General features: G+C 40.5%; 1 protein-coding gene across 4 annotated transcripts; it reads left to right on the forward strand.

Moving 5' to 3' along the window:
- Nucleotides 1-1,552: 1,552 nt before the first annotated feature.
- rbm25b (RNA binding motif protein 25b) lies at nucleotides 1,553-14,488 on the forward strand. Of its 4 annotated transcripts, XM_062436739.1 has the most exons (19): nucleotides 1,553-1,681; nucleotides 2,168-2,268; nucleotides 2,588-2,626; nucleotides 3,028-3,242; nucleotides 4,092-4,149; nucleotides 4,422-4,582; nucleotides 4,739-4,927; nucleotides 5,051-5,134; nucleotides 5,989-6,012; nucleotides 7,737-8,008; nucleotides 8,504-8,621; nucleotides 9,031-9,120; nucleotides 9,370-9,443; nucleotides 9,736-9,886; nucleotides 10,104-10,515; nucleotides 11,598-11,896; nucleotides 12,055-12,153; nucleotides 12,252-12,299; nucleotides 12,734-14,488. In XM_062436739.1, exons 2-19 carry the CDS (start codon nucleotides 2,190-2,192, stop codon nucleotides 12,824-12,826), a joined length of 2,505 nt encoding a protein of 834 aa, XP_062292723.1. In that variant the 5' UTR covers nucleotides 1,553-1,681; nucleotides 2,168-2,189; the 3' UTR covers nucleotides 12,827-14,488. The 4 variants fall into 4 exon arrangements, with proteins under 4 accessions (XP_062292723.1, XP_062292724.1, XP_062292725.1 ...); XM_062436740.1 differs by lacking the exon at nucleotides 5,989-6,012; XM_062436741.1 differs by lacking the exon at nucleotides 2,588-2,626.
- The last annotated feature ends 189 nt before the right edge of the window (nucleotides 14,489-14,677 follow it).

The raw sequence follows: 14,677 nt of genomic DNA on the forward strand, positions 1-14,677 counted from the left end.
TATTGATTATAGCAAAGAAAACCTCTCACAATATTCATATGGACACTTGACTGTTGTTAAAACTTCCTAAAATGAACCAACAGAAACTGAAACCACTCACTGTGGTGTGGGAGCTGCACTGCCTCCAACCGCAAGACCATGCAGTGCACAGTGTATGCTGGTGGGAAGATTGTCTGTGCCTCACTCTCCTCCCTCCTGGACATTTACAACACGCCCCCAGCTTGCAAATCCACCAGCATTATGATCGACCCCACCCATCCCTCATACAGTGTCTTCAGTCTCCTGCCATTTGGGAGAAGATACCGGAGCCTCTGAGCCAGCTCCACCAAACTCTGCAACAGCTTTTTCCATCAGGCTGTCAGGATGCTGAGCGCTCTCCCCTCTGCCTCCTTATCGGACTGTAATTTACCCATCTCAACCCCCTACACATCCGACAACACCAGCCATACACACACACACACACACACACACACACACACACACACACACACACACACACACACACACACACACACACACACACACACACACACACACACACACACACACACACACACACACACAAACCACTTTGTACAGAAAACTACATCTTTCAGCTCTTATTTCTTTATTTGGCTTATTTGCACTATTAGCCCCCCTGTCTCCCAGCTTAACTTGTAAATAGAAACCACATTTTGATCCTCTATATGTCCTGTACATATAATAGAACTGACTTTGACTTGGACTCTCTCACCTTCATTAAGGTGGGATTTATTGCTCTGTTAGGGTTAAATCACAAATTAATAACATCTATAAATTCCAAGTAACCTCTTGTTTGTTTGTTTTTTGTGGGTTTTTTTTGGTCTGTTCTTGCCATGTTCTCTATTATTATTACTACTATTATTGTGTATATATGTGTATGTGTGTATGTATGTGTATATATGTATGTATATATGTATGTATGTGTGTGTATGTGTGTATATATGTATATACATTTTATTTTTTTATCAACTGTTGTCTGTTCATTTGATTAGCACTGTCTTTTTTGTCTGTATGTGCCTGTATAAAATATTTTTAACAAGGGATTTATTGCTGTGTTGTTGTATGATACTATTTTTATTTCAGTGAGACTAATAAACTGATACCTCATTTAATGATGATGTGGTGATATTTAAGTCCACGGAGAGTCACTAGCCAGTTTGAACAGGAGGAGTGATTACAGTCAGAAAATCCTCGTTCAGTGTTCATATGGAAGCTTGACTTTTGTATTAAGTCTTGAAAAATGGTGAAACTGGTCTGTAGTAGCTGTTTGGAATTTGTTAGTTGTTCCTGGCGCCTGCTCTTAATAAAGGTTTGAAAGTGAAACTGAAACCTTCAAATTGAAGCACTTTTTGGAGGAACTCATTCAAATCACGCATAACACAATACAATATGAATTTATAGGTATTGTAATTGATGCTTTTAATTATAAGAAATGAAGCAATAACATATTTTCTAGCTCCGTGCCTGTTTTTTTTGTCCCCGACATATAAAACGAGCACGCTGGTGACGTGATACGTAAGGCGCTTGCGTCACTGTTTTCGAAGGCCTGTGACGTGACTAGCCAGCGTGCTAATCCAACAGTCAGACCGTTAGGCCGATTTTCCTAATTTATCAACTCTTGAAAGCTGTTTTTATCCACTTAAACGCCACCTGAATCGGGGTACGTATATACGGACACATTCCCATTTATTCTGAACTCCTATCTAGCCTCTAAAGTGAGTTCAAGCTGTAGCTAGTGTTAGCTTAGCTTAATTTAGCTGTGCCGGGTACGGTAGCGCGCATTATGCTAGCTTTAGCTAACCAGACAAATAGTTGTTGTTTTGGTAACGGTGATTAGTGTGAAGAAAATTAGCGACAACCTAATATAATACGACATAACTAAGTAACAGTACACCAATTTGATTACAATAAGGCAGTGAACTTTATCCCAATAAGCGAAGCTAACTTAAATTAGCATTACAGCTGGTTAGCAAAAGCCACAAATCGATATCATGGCGATGTTTTCAGCTGCCCTCTGAGTGGGTGACACTTGCATGTGTTCCAATGTCATATTAAAGTTATACTATACGAATCACTTTAATAAAATGTGATTAAGTCACACGTTGAATAAATAGACAGCTTATGTGTGTCACTGTTCCTCCATCAGGTCGGTCAGACTCGGACCCAGGATGTCATTCCCACCTCATTTAAACCGGCCACTGTTGCCTCCTCCTGGAATGCCCCCTCAGTTTGCTGGCTTCCCCACAGGTAAGCACACACGCTTTAATTACTTTAGTGTTGGACATATTGCTTTTCTAACATCAGTGGTGAAAAGTAACTAAGCAATTGAGTATTTTCATTTGATTACTTTATACTACCACTCACACATGGATGATGGAATAAGCTGTTAAATTGCAACACATTGTTAAAGATGAAACAGTGGTTTCCAACCAGCCAACCTTGTCACGTTTCATTTTAATAAATGTTCAAACGGTCCAATATTTAACCAAAAATCCAAGAATAGAAACTGAAAACAGATATGTGTAACAGAACTTTGTTTTTTCTTCTTTCCTCTCTCAATGATCAGCCGACATCTGGCGACCCTTTGGAGGGGCCCTACCATTAGGTTGGAAACCACTGAACTAAACTGTATATAAAGTAGTTGAAACTAGCTCCACCTTCAGCAGCTACAACAGCAACATGCTGCTTAGACATTGATGCTTCAGTATTAAAAATATAATGATGTGATATATAATATCAGTCAGCAGGATGAAATGTGTACCTTTACATTATTACTCAAACTACATTTTTCTGCTAATACTTGTGTTCTTTTACTTAAATTGGATTTTCCATGCAGGACTTTTACGCTAATACCTCTTCCAGCGCTGACTAACAGCCCCTCAGTTTTTATGTTTGCAGAATCAAATCATGAGCAATCTATATTGTTGGAAGAACAATCCATATATATTATCCATCTACTTTCAAGCAGTTTAATGGCAGACTGTATATTTCCTTTGGCTGTTGCAGGAACTCCAATGATCCCAGTTCACATGGGCATCATGACTCCCACACCCACAGTAATGGTGTCTTCGCTGCCAGTGCTGAGTAAGCCTCCAGTTCCCAGGAAGGACACTATTGCTCTGCGAGCCAAAGACAATGATGACAGCGGCCCCACCACCACAGTGTTTGTGGGGAACATTTCAGAGAAAGCTTCAGACATGCTGATCAGACAGCTGCTGGCGGTAAGGGACAGAGGAAGATTCTACCATGGTGTACAAGGGTCAATGACGTATAAGGATTTAGAACAACTCAATTGTAGAATAATAAAAAACAAGCATATCTAATGCAGTAGTTCAAACATTCAGAATGTTGTGTAACTGAAGATCCATATTATACATTTGAAATTAAGTGATTTTAGTGGGGTTTTTTCAAGATTAATTGGCACTGGCCTTAAAAAGAGTCATGTGGTGCGACCATGATTCATCTTGAAATAAATCAATTTACTTAACACGCTTCACATCTTTTTTTACAAGTTTTCAGTAATATAAAGTGTTTGGAAACAAAGTATTTGAATTTTTTTTTTAAATTTTTGTAAATGATGATCTTTTATTTAGAAAGGATATTTCAAGATGAATCATGGTCGCACCAAATGACTTTTTTTTCAGGCCAGTGCCAATTAATCTTGAAAAACCCCCACTAAAATCACTTTCCAATTGTAATATGAATTGTCAGGTACACAACATTCTGAATGTTTGAACTACTGCATTAGATATGCTTGTTTTTTTATTTTTAAAATTGAGTTGTTGAAAATCCTTATACGTCATTGACCCATAAATATAATGTTCTACAAATCACTCAGTTTGGGAGAATGTGTTTTCAAGATCATGTTTTCTGGTGGACTGGATTTCTCTGAAATTACAGAGTTGATTCAATCCTTTTTCAAGTAGTCAAATCCACAACCATCGCATTTGATTTCTAATAGATGCTTATGGATCAATATCAATCAAATTACAGTTAACCTAATTGTGAATTCTGCACTTTGCCTTTATCCATTTCCACTTGACCTGAACTCTTTTCCATTTTGCCTGCAGAAATGTGGAATTGTCCTGAGCTGGAAGAGAGTCCAGGGAGCCTCTGGCAAGCTTCAAGGTAAATCACATCCATCTATGATTACTGATGCTGATCAGCTGTTTCACTTGTTTACCAGACAGCAATGACTGTATTTTTACTACAGAAGATAAGCCAGCCATAGTTAACAAGTAAAGTTAATTTAGTGACTGTCAACTGTCACCTTGACTGCCCCTCAAGCTGCATGCCTAGCCTCTGCTAAGCTTTACAGGGGCAAATCGTTTTTTGTAGTAAGAGAAGAAAATATTTATTAACTTGCCTTTCTATTTATTTCCATATTTGTCTGTTGGCAGCTTTTGGGTTTTGCGAGTACAAGGAGCCAGAGTCCACATTGCGAGCCTTGAGGCTGCTTCACGAACTGCAGATTGGAGAAAAAAATCTGCTGGTGAAGGTGGATGCCAAGACGAAAGCACAACTCGACGAGTGGAAGGCTAAGAAGAGGACTGAAAATGGGGTATGAATCTGTTTTGGGGAATAACTGGCTGATTATAAGTGTGTCTATCAGCCTCTTTCCATTCCAACCTCTCAGATTTATTTAGCAAATCGAATATATGTCCTTTGTATTGCTAGATAAACTGATAGCTAAGCTCTGAATTTTTTTTTTTGGCAGAAAGGGAAGGCTGAAGATGGAGGAGGAGATGATGAGGAAGAAGTTCTCGACGAGGAAACTCAGAAGAAGGATCAGATTATCAAAGGTGCCATCGATGGATTAATGCGGGAATATGCTGCAGAGCTCAATGCGCCTTCACAGGACGAGGATTCCCAGCGACGAAAGAGAAAAAAGGATAAAAAAGAAGAGGTATACCAACCTTCATTAATTCTTGTACAACTTGCTCCATCTTCCTCTTGGAACCTAAATGTCAAAGTGTACAACATTGCCTTGTTTCAACCTGAGATTGACTTTTCCTTCCTTTCTTCATAGGATGACATAAACACTATTGATATAGAAGAAGACAAGAGAGACCTGATTTCCAGAGAGATTAGTAAATTTCGTGACACTCACAAGGTAAAGTGGCTTCTTTGATCTCCTTATTGACATTACAGGTTTTGGACAGCAGCTGCTCACATAGTTCACTCCTATAGCTTGCACATTTAGCGGTAACTGACACATTTACCAAGCTTTGCTTGATCTCAATAACATGCATACTGAGCTACAAATTGGCAGTCCTTAAAAATTTACACCACCAAACATTTTAATTCGTCCCATATTATATTAAATGTTTCATGTTCAGTGTTCAAACACCACAAACAGGCAGACAGCTGTTATTTTTGTCACCTTTTCTCAGGCCTGATTTGACACCTGTGACCACTGTAGTGAAACTATCTAGGTGTGACCATTATAGATCCATTCTTCATTCATCACACAAAAATGCATGGAGACAATGTAAAGTTACTTAAAAAGCTAATCTATTCATTAAACCCCACCATTATGATAGTGATCATATGGTGACTAAAGCAAGATGAATCTCAGAGCTTTGGAAAAAGTTGCGAGGATAGGATGTAAGTATCAGCCTTCATTTACTTAATACATATACTGGGCGTCCCCCTCTTGAGGACTTGCATAGGGGCAACTGCACTGCACTTTGGTGCATGTTAGGCCGGGCTTACAATGATCTTTACTCAGCCAACAAGTCGGCACTACAAATGTCCTTCCTAACATTATGATCCTGAATTTGTGATGTTATTGACAATGCCCGGAAACGCCGGAGAGTCAGTGAACCTGTGCGAGTCCTCCATAAATGATGGTCTGTCTTAATGGTGTTCATGTTGAAGCACAGAGACTCTTGTCAATAACCACTGCAATAATCTTGGCTGTAGCCTCTATTATGCTAATGCGGGGGGGCGCCCTCTCCACAGCAGCACACTGATCTGAAGACTGGCAAGGTACGTGCTCTCTGTATGTATTGTTGTGAGTTTCCCTCTTCCCTCTTCCATCTCTCACTTTCCACACTTCTGAAGACTCTTCTCTGCCTCATTTCCCCCATTTAAACAAGAGTTAGTCAGTGAGTCTGTGTATATATATTTAAAGACTACACACAATTAAACTCTAAATCAAGTCCTGCAATCACTTCAAAGGTTTAACCAAAAAGTAGAAAGTATAAATTCTAATTTTTTTTTTTACAACAAATAAGTACTTTAATAAAAAAAAGTAATTACTATTATACTAAAATAAGTATTGTAAAGAAATCCAACCAACCACAAAACTGAATAAAAATTTGGTCTGTTTGAAAGAAATCGGAATAAATAATTTTCTGCTCAGATCAGTGCAGTCTGTATTTGTTTAACAAGCCCTGGCAGACATTGTACAGAGGTAAGTGAAATAAACTGAAATTTTAAAAAGCAAAATTTTACACCTGACATGTAGTCAATAAATCAGATTGGCTCTTAAGTCAAGGTGCCTAAATAACAAATAATATTTAACCATAGGCAAAATATCTAACATCTCTTGTCTCATGTCACAAGTTTCCTTCTTGAGTTGCATTACATTCAAGGCTTTTAACTTGTGGCCTATTCTCAGGCTGAAGATCAGCTGACGGCTTGTACCAACATATGATTGTATTGAAATTGGACACAAATTTCATGTGATTTACATTCATTAGAGTAAATCTGTCAGTTTAACGTAGCGGCCATTGCTCAGTGTGAGAGCACAAATACCTCTAAACAGAATTGAGCAGTGTTTCATTTCACTGTATTCAGTCCTCTCATTCCTAGTCAGATGCTGTTTTAACTATAAATGTTGCCAAAATGCCCTCAAAGCCTTGTGTGTAATGCCCATAAAGGCAGAGTTGTGGTGCGTGTGTCTTGAGTAATGAGTCGTGAAGAACTGCTGAAGACTTCTGCAGGGGTAAGACCGCTTCTACAATTTCATTTATCTGTGCAGAAATGTAACTGATGTTCATTATGTTCATTTCTTGTTTTAGCACTTTACCGAATGCCATTGTACTCATTCAAGTAAAGGTTTTTGTTGATGATGATGATAATGATGATGATGATGATTATGATGATGATGCTTAAGCAAGACAGAATCCCATAACGATTTTCCCTTGTATACCGTGTGACCTGCTTTCCTCCCAGGCCTAACTTAAAAGGCTTGTAGGGGCAGCGAAGGGCTGAGTCCATAGTTCAACACCTGTAAGTCACAAACAACTAGTTCAACAAAAGACTGACGCCTGTTTTTCTGTTTTTGTTTTCCTTTTACTGAGAGGAGGACTCTTAAAGAGAGAAAAAGCATTGTCTTTTGCAGCGCCTTTTCTTGTTACGAATGCCTCAAGTTGAAAGTGGTTTCCAGCTCCCTCCTTACTAAGCTGTAGCTTTACTGCAAGTGTGACGCAAAACAATTAGATGAATGATGCGGCTGTCTCTCTGCGAGGGAGAGCCTTTTTAATGTTTCCAGTTCTTCTTAGTTTGAGTTTTAGGACTTTAGCGTTTCTTACAAGCTTTGCACTGACTAGCAGAAGGCATGTTACCATATAAAAGCTCTTAGTCAATCCTCCAAAAATCTGGAAACCACTTGATCTGTGCACAGTAGCAAGTTGACTGCAAAGACTCACTTTGCTCCTCGACCACAGGAGGCAATTGGCTGAACCCGTATGTGTTTTGCTCTGCAGAAACTGGAAGAGGAGAAGGACAAGCGGGAGAAAGAGCGTCTGGAGTTTGAGCGGGAAAGGCGGGAGCGGGAAAAAGAGCGGGAGCGGGAAAGAGAGCGGCGGGACCGCGAGAGGGAGAAGGAGCGGGAGAGGGAGAGGGAAAGGGAAAGGGAGCGTGAGCGAGAGAGAGACCGCGACAAAGACCGCGACCGCCGGCCCAGAGACAGAGACCGAGACAGAGACTGGGACAGGGACAGAAGCCGTGACAGGAGCACCGAGCGCAGCCGATCCAGGTGAGAAAGAAAGAAAAAGAAAGAGTTCCGAGATAAATAGTTTCATGTCACAACAAACTGATTTTCAAAGGACAGATCTTCAATGCGGGACTGGAAGGTCGTAAAAATAAAAACGTGACACAAAATCAAGAACCAACTTAATTTTTCACAACATAGTATGCTGAGTAAAACTTTCCCTGGTGATTAAAGCCCCAACACATCCTGTCAACATCGTGGACTGATTCTTACATTATTTCATCAATCCAGCTGCCTCACAAGGTTAGACGGGAATAGACAGATGATTCATCCAATCACCTGCCAAGTATTTTTTGTGTGTGCCTTTTTCCCGAACAGTTCTCAAGGACGACTTCTCAGATGGTTCTGTGTAACAAATCATCTGGTGCGTCAGGTTAATACAGACCACACTTGTGTGTATGATTTAAAACTTGGCATGTATTGTATATTTGTTCCAAATCAGATCAATATGTAATGTATTCCTTACTTTTTTTTTTGAAGGGAGGTGAGTCGAGATCGTGACAGAGAAAAGAAACGAGACCAAGAGGACGAAGAGGAGGCGTATGAACGCAGGAAACTAGAGAGGAAACTCCGAGACAAAGAAGCAGCCTATCAGGAGGTAGGAAAGACGGCGGAAAGGTTACCTGCAGGGTTACAGACTGCTGTGTAGTGGACAGTGTCAGGCCCACTATCTGAAGGATCACAGCTTCTAGATTCTAAATGACTAAATTATGAGAATAACAATTATAAAAATGTAAATGTATACCCCAAAAAGAGGAGGGTAGAAGTAAGAAATACATTAGATTCATTTTTTTTTTACACCAGGCTGATATATTGTGGCCTTCATCAGTGGTTGGAGTTTGCTCAGTAAGAGATTTTCATTGTTTAAAAAAAGACAACCGTGCAATCTTCAAGTAGCACTTTCCTGGGTCTGTTATTTCTTTTCTATACATCATGTGTAAATAATTGTCTTACCTTGATGGGAGATATAATATACATTTGCTGACCGTGAACTCTTTTGATTACAGCGCCTAAAAAACTGGGAGCTCAGGGAGAGGAAGAAAGCACGGGATTATGCCAAAGAGGGTGAGAGGGAAGACGAACGCCGACGAGAGATGGTGAGAGGACTTGATGGACCATTGATGTTTATAGAGACTTGAGTTGACTAACTTTTAAAACCACCAATTTCAGTGACTCTACTAGAGTGTATTTGAGCTGCAAGTTCCAATAGGATGTAATAGTCCTTGACGGACACTTCACCTGTAAATGTTCCTCTTACTGCGATGATGTCATGAATACATTTAGTCAGAAATTTGTGAGCAGCTACCGATTTTTCGTCCTGAAGAAATGAATGCCTATGTCTTCAGGTAAAAGAGGGCAAACGGCTGAAAGAGTTCCTTGAAGACTATGATGATGACAGAGATGACCCAAAGTACTACAGGTAAGCAGCATAAATAAATATGCTACAGCGCTGTCATTAATAAAGCCAAGCGGACTGTCAGTGAGAAATAAACAGGCTTTTTAACAGCTTGAATTTACATATGTGTAATGTTTGTTGTATCAATTGAATTCAGCGTCATTTCATTGCTCTGAGTGATGTATCCCAACCATGTGGCACCTGTGTGAAAACAAGTAAAATGCTGTGTGACCCAGATCTGACTGGTAACAGCAGATGCAATACTGCAGCTACTGCCATTGTTCTAAAGGCTGTTATTTTCCTATGTGACCTCTAGGGGCAGTGCGCTGCAGAAGCGTCTCAGAGACCGAGAGAAGGAGATGGAGGCGGACGAGCGTGACAGGAAGAGAGAGAAGGAGGAGCTGGAGGAGATCAGACAGAGGCTGTTAGACGAGGGACACCCAGACCCAGACGCAGAGCTGCGCAGGGTGCGTTTGTCTAGCAGAGTGTGTGTGTGTGTGTGTGTTTGCCAGCATCTGTTTGTAGTGTGTGAGCATGCTATGTGTTGTCTTTGTGAAGGTCACTTTAGCATCTGATTCTCTCTGCATCAGTGGTCTCCACATTTCATTGTCTGTTGACCTTCTTTTCTGTGCATCACCGTGACTGCGTGTTAATCATCCGCATATTTGCCTCTTATTGGTCCAGATGGAGGAGGAAGAGGCGGAGCGTCTGAGACAACCTCCCATCATCCAAGAGCCAGAGCCCGAGGAAGAACGGGCGCGCCACAGGGGTTCACGAGACCACCGGGACAGGCGAGGAGAACAGGAAAGAGCAGAACCCCGTCACCGCCACGCCCCCTCAGACGACGAGGTGGAGGAAGGCGAGGATGAAGACTTCGACAACGACGAAGATAACCCAAACGCAAAACCGTGCCTCAAGCCCACAATGCGGCCCATCACAGCGGCGCCGTCGGTGTCGTCGGCCAGCGGCAACGTGTCCCCCAACACGCCCGGAAACGAGTCGCCAGTCGGCATCATCATCCCTCACGAGAACTCACCACCTGAAGCACTGCCGCAGGAGGAGCACCGGCCCAAGATCGGCCTCAGCCTCAAACTGGGTGAGTCAGGGAGAGAAGTGTGCAGTCAAGTAGCCCAGAGCCATAAAAACTCCTGTGATCATCGTTTTTAGATCCATTACAGTTTTCTTCTTCATATCAAGATATTGCTGACGGTGAGAGTTTGAGGCGCAACGCTGCAAATGTTTTAGATTTTGGTCACTCATTTATAAGCCGCCTTTTTTTTTCTCTTATCTTCAGCAACCATACACTTGGACGGTAACTAGAATTAAAGCAACCCAAGCAGCCTCATCCTAAACTATGTCTCAGTGCATCTGCTGCTTCACTCAGTCACAAGCAGACTACAGATTTATTTCAGTTGATTGAAAGGCAACAACGTAGAATCCAAAATGTATCTCACAAATTTTCCTCCATTTTACACGAACAAAGAGCAGCAATAACCTAGTTTACTGGTTGGACAATAGATCAGAGCATATTTAAAAATACATTTGTAAATTTGATCAGAACATCACAGATTTATAATGCAGTTTTCTCCCATGCTGGTTCAAATTTCAAAAATGTGGGAGAAATCTCCCAGATGCAGAAACACAGATTTCTCCATTAACAGAAGCCTAAATGGACCAGAATTCACAACTCACTGTTTTGCATATCTGTTGTTACCTTTTGTGTATTACAACATCCTCTTAAATAGATTTTTGCTATTTTAACAACCACACACCACATGTACTGGAAACATACTGGAAAAAGTCATAAGGCCTTCATGTCAACCTCCACCTTTTTATATGGCGCACAAAGAGCTCCATTCTCAAAGGACACTGAAATTTAGTCTAGAAAATGTAGGAAATCACTAATTGAAAAATAAATAATGATCATCACAAACTACCTGCAACATGTTACATATCAAAGACTCCTGAGATCTTACTCTAACTGTATCTGAGGGTGAATCATTCATTTAAAGATTTAAGGACAGTTTACTCATCTTTCATTAAAATTGACTTTCTCATATGAAAAAGGGAATGAAGACAGTGACAGTTCTAGTTCGATTTAGTTAACGTAAGATGAACTGCAGGCACACTGATCCAAGCCACAGCCCCTTAAATCCATTAACTTCCTGTCCTCTCCAGGTGCCACAGGAAGCCCCAGTCAACCCAATGTAGGCAAGAGGAAGAAGCTGCCTGTGGACAGCGTCTTCAACAAGTTTGATGACGAGGAGGCGGACGAGCAGCCACGCAAGAGGAAACTGGTGCCCCTGGATTACGATGACGACGACAAGAGCCCGGGAGTGGACGGGGCCGTGCTCAGCAACATAAAGGGAGCCAACAGCGAGGAGAAACGCAAACACATCAAGAGCCTGATAGAGAAGATTCCCACAGCGAAACCAGATCTGTTCCTCTACCCACTGGACTGGTCTATGGTGGACACGGTGAGGAGAGGAGGAAGTAGACGTTACATGGTTGGATAGAAAATATTTGCATAGAAGAAGACAGTAAAGTGGTTAATTCGCTTCTGTCGTCTTGGTGTTCTTCAGAAACTGTAGTATGACTCACTGCTGAAACACCTCTTGTATCTCTTCTCTCGTAGACGTTAATGGAACGACGCGTCCGCCCCTGGATCAATAAAAAGATCATTGAGTACATCGGAGAGGAAGAGGCGACGTTAGTGGACTTTGTCTGCTCCAAGGTATCGATCATGTGACGTCCACACATTTGCCTGCATTCATACTTAGAAAGGAAGTAAAAAATGAATTGTTTCTTATGTTTTTGTCTTTGTGTTCTCAGGTGATGGCTCACGGTACACCGCAGGGTATTTTGGATGATGTTGCTATGGTGAGTAATGTAATAGATTAATAATCCGTCTTAATGTTTTATTTTCTAAGCTGACGATTTGATGTAATTCAATTAATTAGGACAATATCAAATAAACTGGAACCATTGGTCAGTTAGTTGATTAACAAAAACAAATGAATTTCAGTCATTTTTCAATTATTTGCTCGTTCCAGCCTCACTAATGCTGATCTTACTTTTTTATTTATTACTAAGTTGAATATCTTCAGGTTTTGAACTGATGCTCTGATAAAATAAGTATTTTGGAAAATTACAGTTCTACGTTGTGTTGATGTATTGGTGCCTCACGGTATCATACGCACATTTAATTACTTTATCAGACTATAACAAACCGAAGAATGCCTGCACACTGAATAGATGATCAACTCAAAACACTAATTGTACTAAATAAAGCGCTTTCTTTTTCTCCTGCTCAGGTTCTTGATGAAGAAGCTGAAGTCTTTATAGTGAAGATGTGGCGGTTGCTCATTTACGAAACAGAGGCCAAGAAGATTGGACTGGTGAAATAAGCAAAACAACCACTAAAATGAAGATAAACCGTTTTTTTTTGTTTCTTTTTCATATTGTGTACAATAGTGTAGTGTAATTATGTTACCCCAAACAAAGCGACTTGTAACTGCTCATTCTTACATTTGCACCAGTTGTTCAGGTCATTTCTGTTGTTCTCTCAACATACTCAGGCCACATTCACCTCCCCTCTCTGTCGCAGGTGCTGACTGTGTCTGTGTGCTTTAGTGTATATACAGTACGTCATTATTTGACTATGAAATAATTCTGACGGGACGCTGCTGACAGACACCCAGGACCATTACTGTGTTGCAAGATAAGGTCTCTCTGTCTTCTACTTTTACTTCTGTACATGCAAACATGTTTTTTTGTGGGAGTTCAGTTTACCAGTTTCATGAACATTTCTTTCAAATCTTTAAGGGAGATTGAAGTTTGTTCCCAACCCCCCCAATCTGGACCCTAGTTTCCTTTCTATTTTCATTTTGTGTTTCTAGGTGACAAAATGCTTTTGGAATTGGACCAGTACTGCGTGCGATCGCTTCAGCCGGCAGCCAAATGTCTGACAATGAAAGTAAACACAGGAACCAGCCGCATATTAGCAGCATCACAGCTTACTTGGCTATGGTACTGCATCTGGAGAAGTTTGCATGTCAAAGTAGTAACTTAGTAGATGAAATACAATGGTTCAAGTCTGCAAGTTTCCAAATTACAGAGATAAAATGAGCAAATACAAACTGAACTAACGCTGGACGATAAAGACTTACATACTGTAATTCCTCAATTACATGTTTAAATCACATTTCCTCTTACCATGTTGAGCTGAGTTTGATCCAGCCGGCCTCGCTCTTTCTTCCAGTTGGTTTAGTGGAGATAGAACAGTCTCCACAATGACAATGTTGATAAATGCTGTAAATCCACTTGCAGTATTTACACAGCTGGGATTACTCTCATCCGTGGACATTTGTAGGCTTTCAGTATCTGGCAGCAACAGGTCCCGCTCTGTAGAAAAGATTTCCCTTTTCAATCATTAGGAAAGCTGTTACCGTTACTTTACGCCACAATGCTGCTGTTTACTGTCATTGTCAGACTTACAATAATTTGAGTCTGTCAGTGGCAAAAACAAGCACTTTTAGTAGACATACTTTGAAGAGTGTCAGAACTGGACCTGTTCCAAGAATTTTTTTGTCCCCAATAGTCATTTAGATCCCAAATCACAGGAAAGTAGAATCCAGGTTGAAACATACAGGAATTCCCCTTTTTAAGTTGTGAAAATGTAGGTTGGTTAACTGGACAGATTTTAGAGAATGCAGAACTACAACCAGGATGTGATATTTTTTAGTTACTTATTCAGGGTTTTGGACACAACTCAAGTTAACAGATTCTCCATTTTTTCTGATCACATTCCTGATTAACGTGTTGGCATGTTCTCGTCCTCAGGCCATCTCATAATGCACCTTGTGATCATTTGAAAAGTGTCTACTGACAAAACTCACAGAATATCTCGGGTGGCGACATCCCTGCAGCTATAAAAAGCACACACACGTCATAACCACTATATAGGAAAATGAGCTGAGAACAGGGGGGAAATGAAGATTTGCAGCTGTGAAGATGCTCTCCATTTGTTTTGTATTGGTGAAACATTTGAATAAAATTGATTTTTATAAGTCTTTGTGAACCAGCATTTGATTTCCTCACAATTCAGTGTTATTAGATTTAATTGCAGTCATACTCTGGGTTGAATAATGTGTGAATTTGACAATGTATGACTGTTTTCAATAGGTTGGAAATGATTTAAATTTACGTTGGCTTATGTAAATCTAAAAGGTTCACAAATTTTAAAATCAGCCTTAAAA

Source organism: Scomber scombrus, chromosome 17 (assembly GCF_963691925.1).
Source record: "Scomber scombrus chromosome 17, fScoSco1.1, whole genome shotgun sequence".
Classification (NCBI taxonomy): domain Eukaryota; kingdom Metazoa; phylum Chordata; class Actinopteri; order Scombriformes; family Scombridae; genus Scomber; species Scomber scombrus.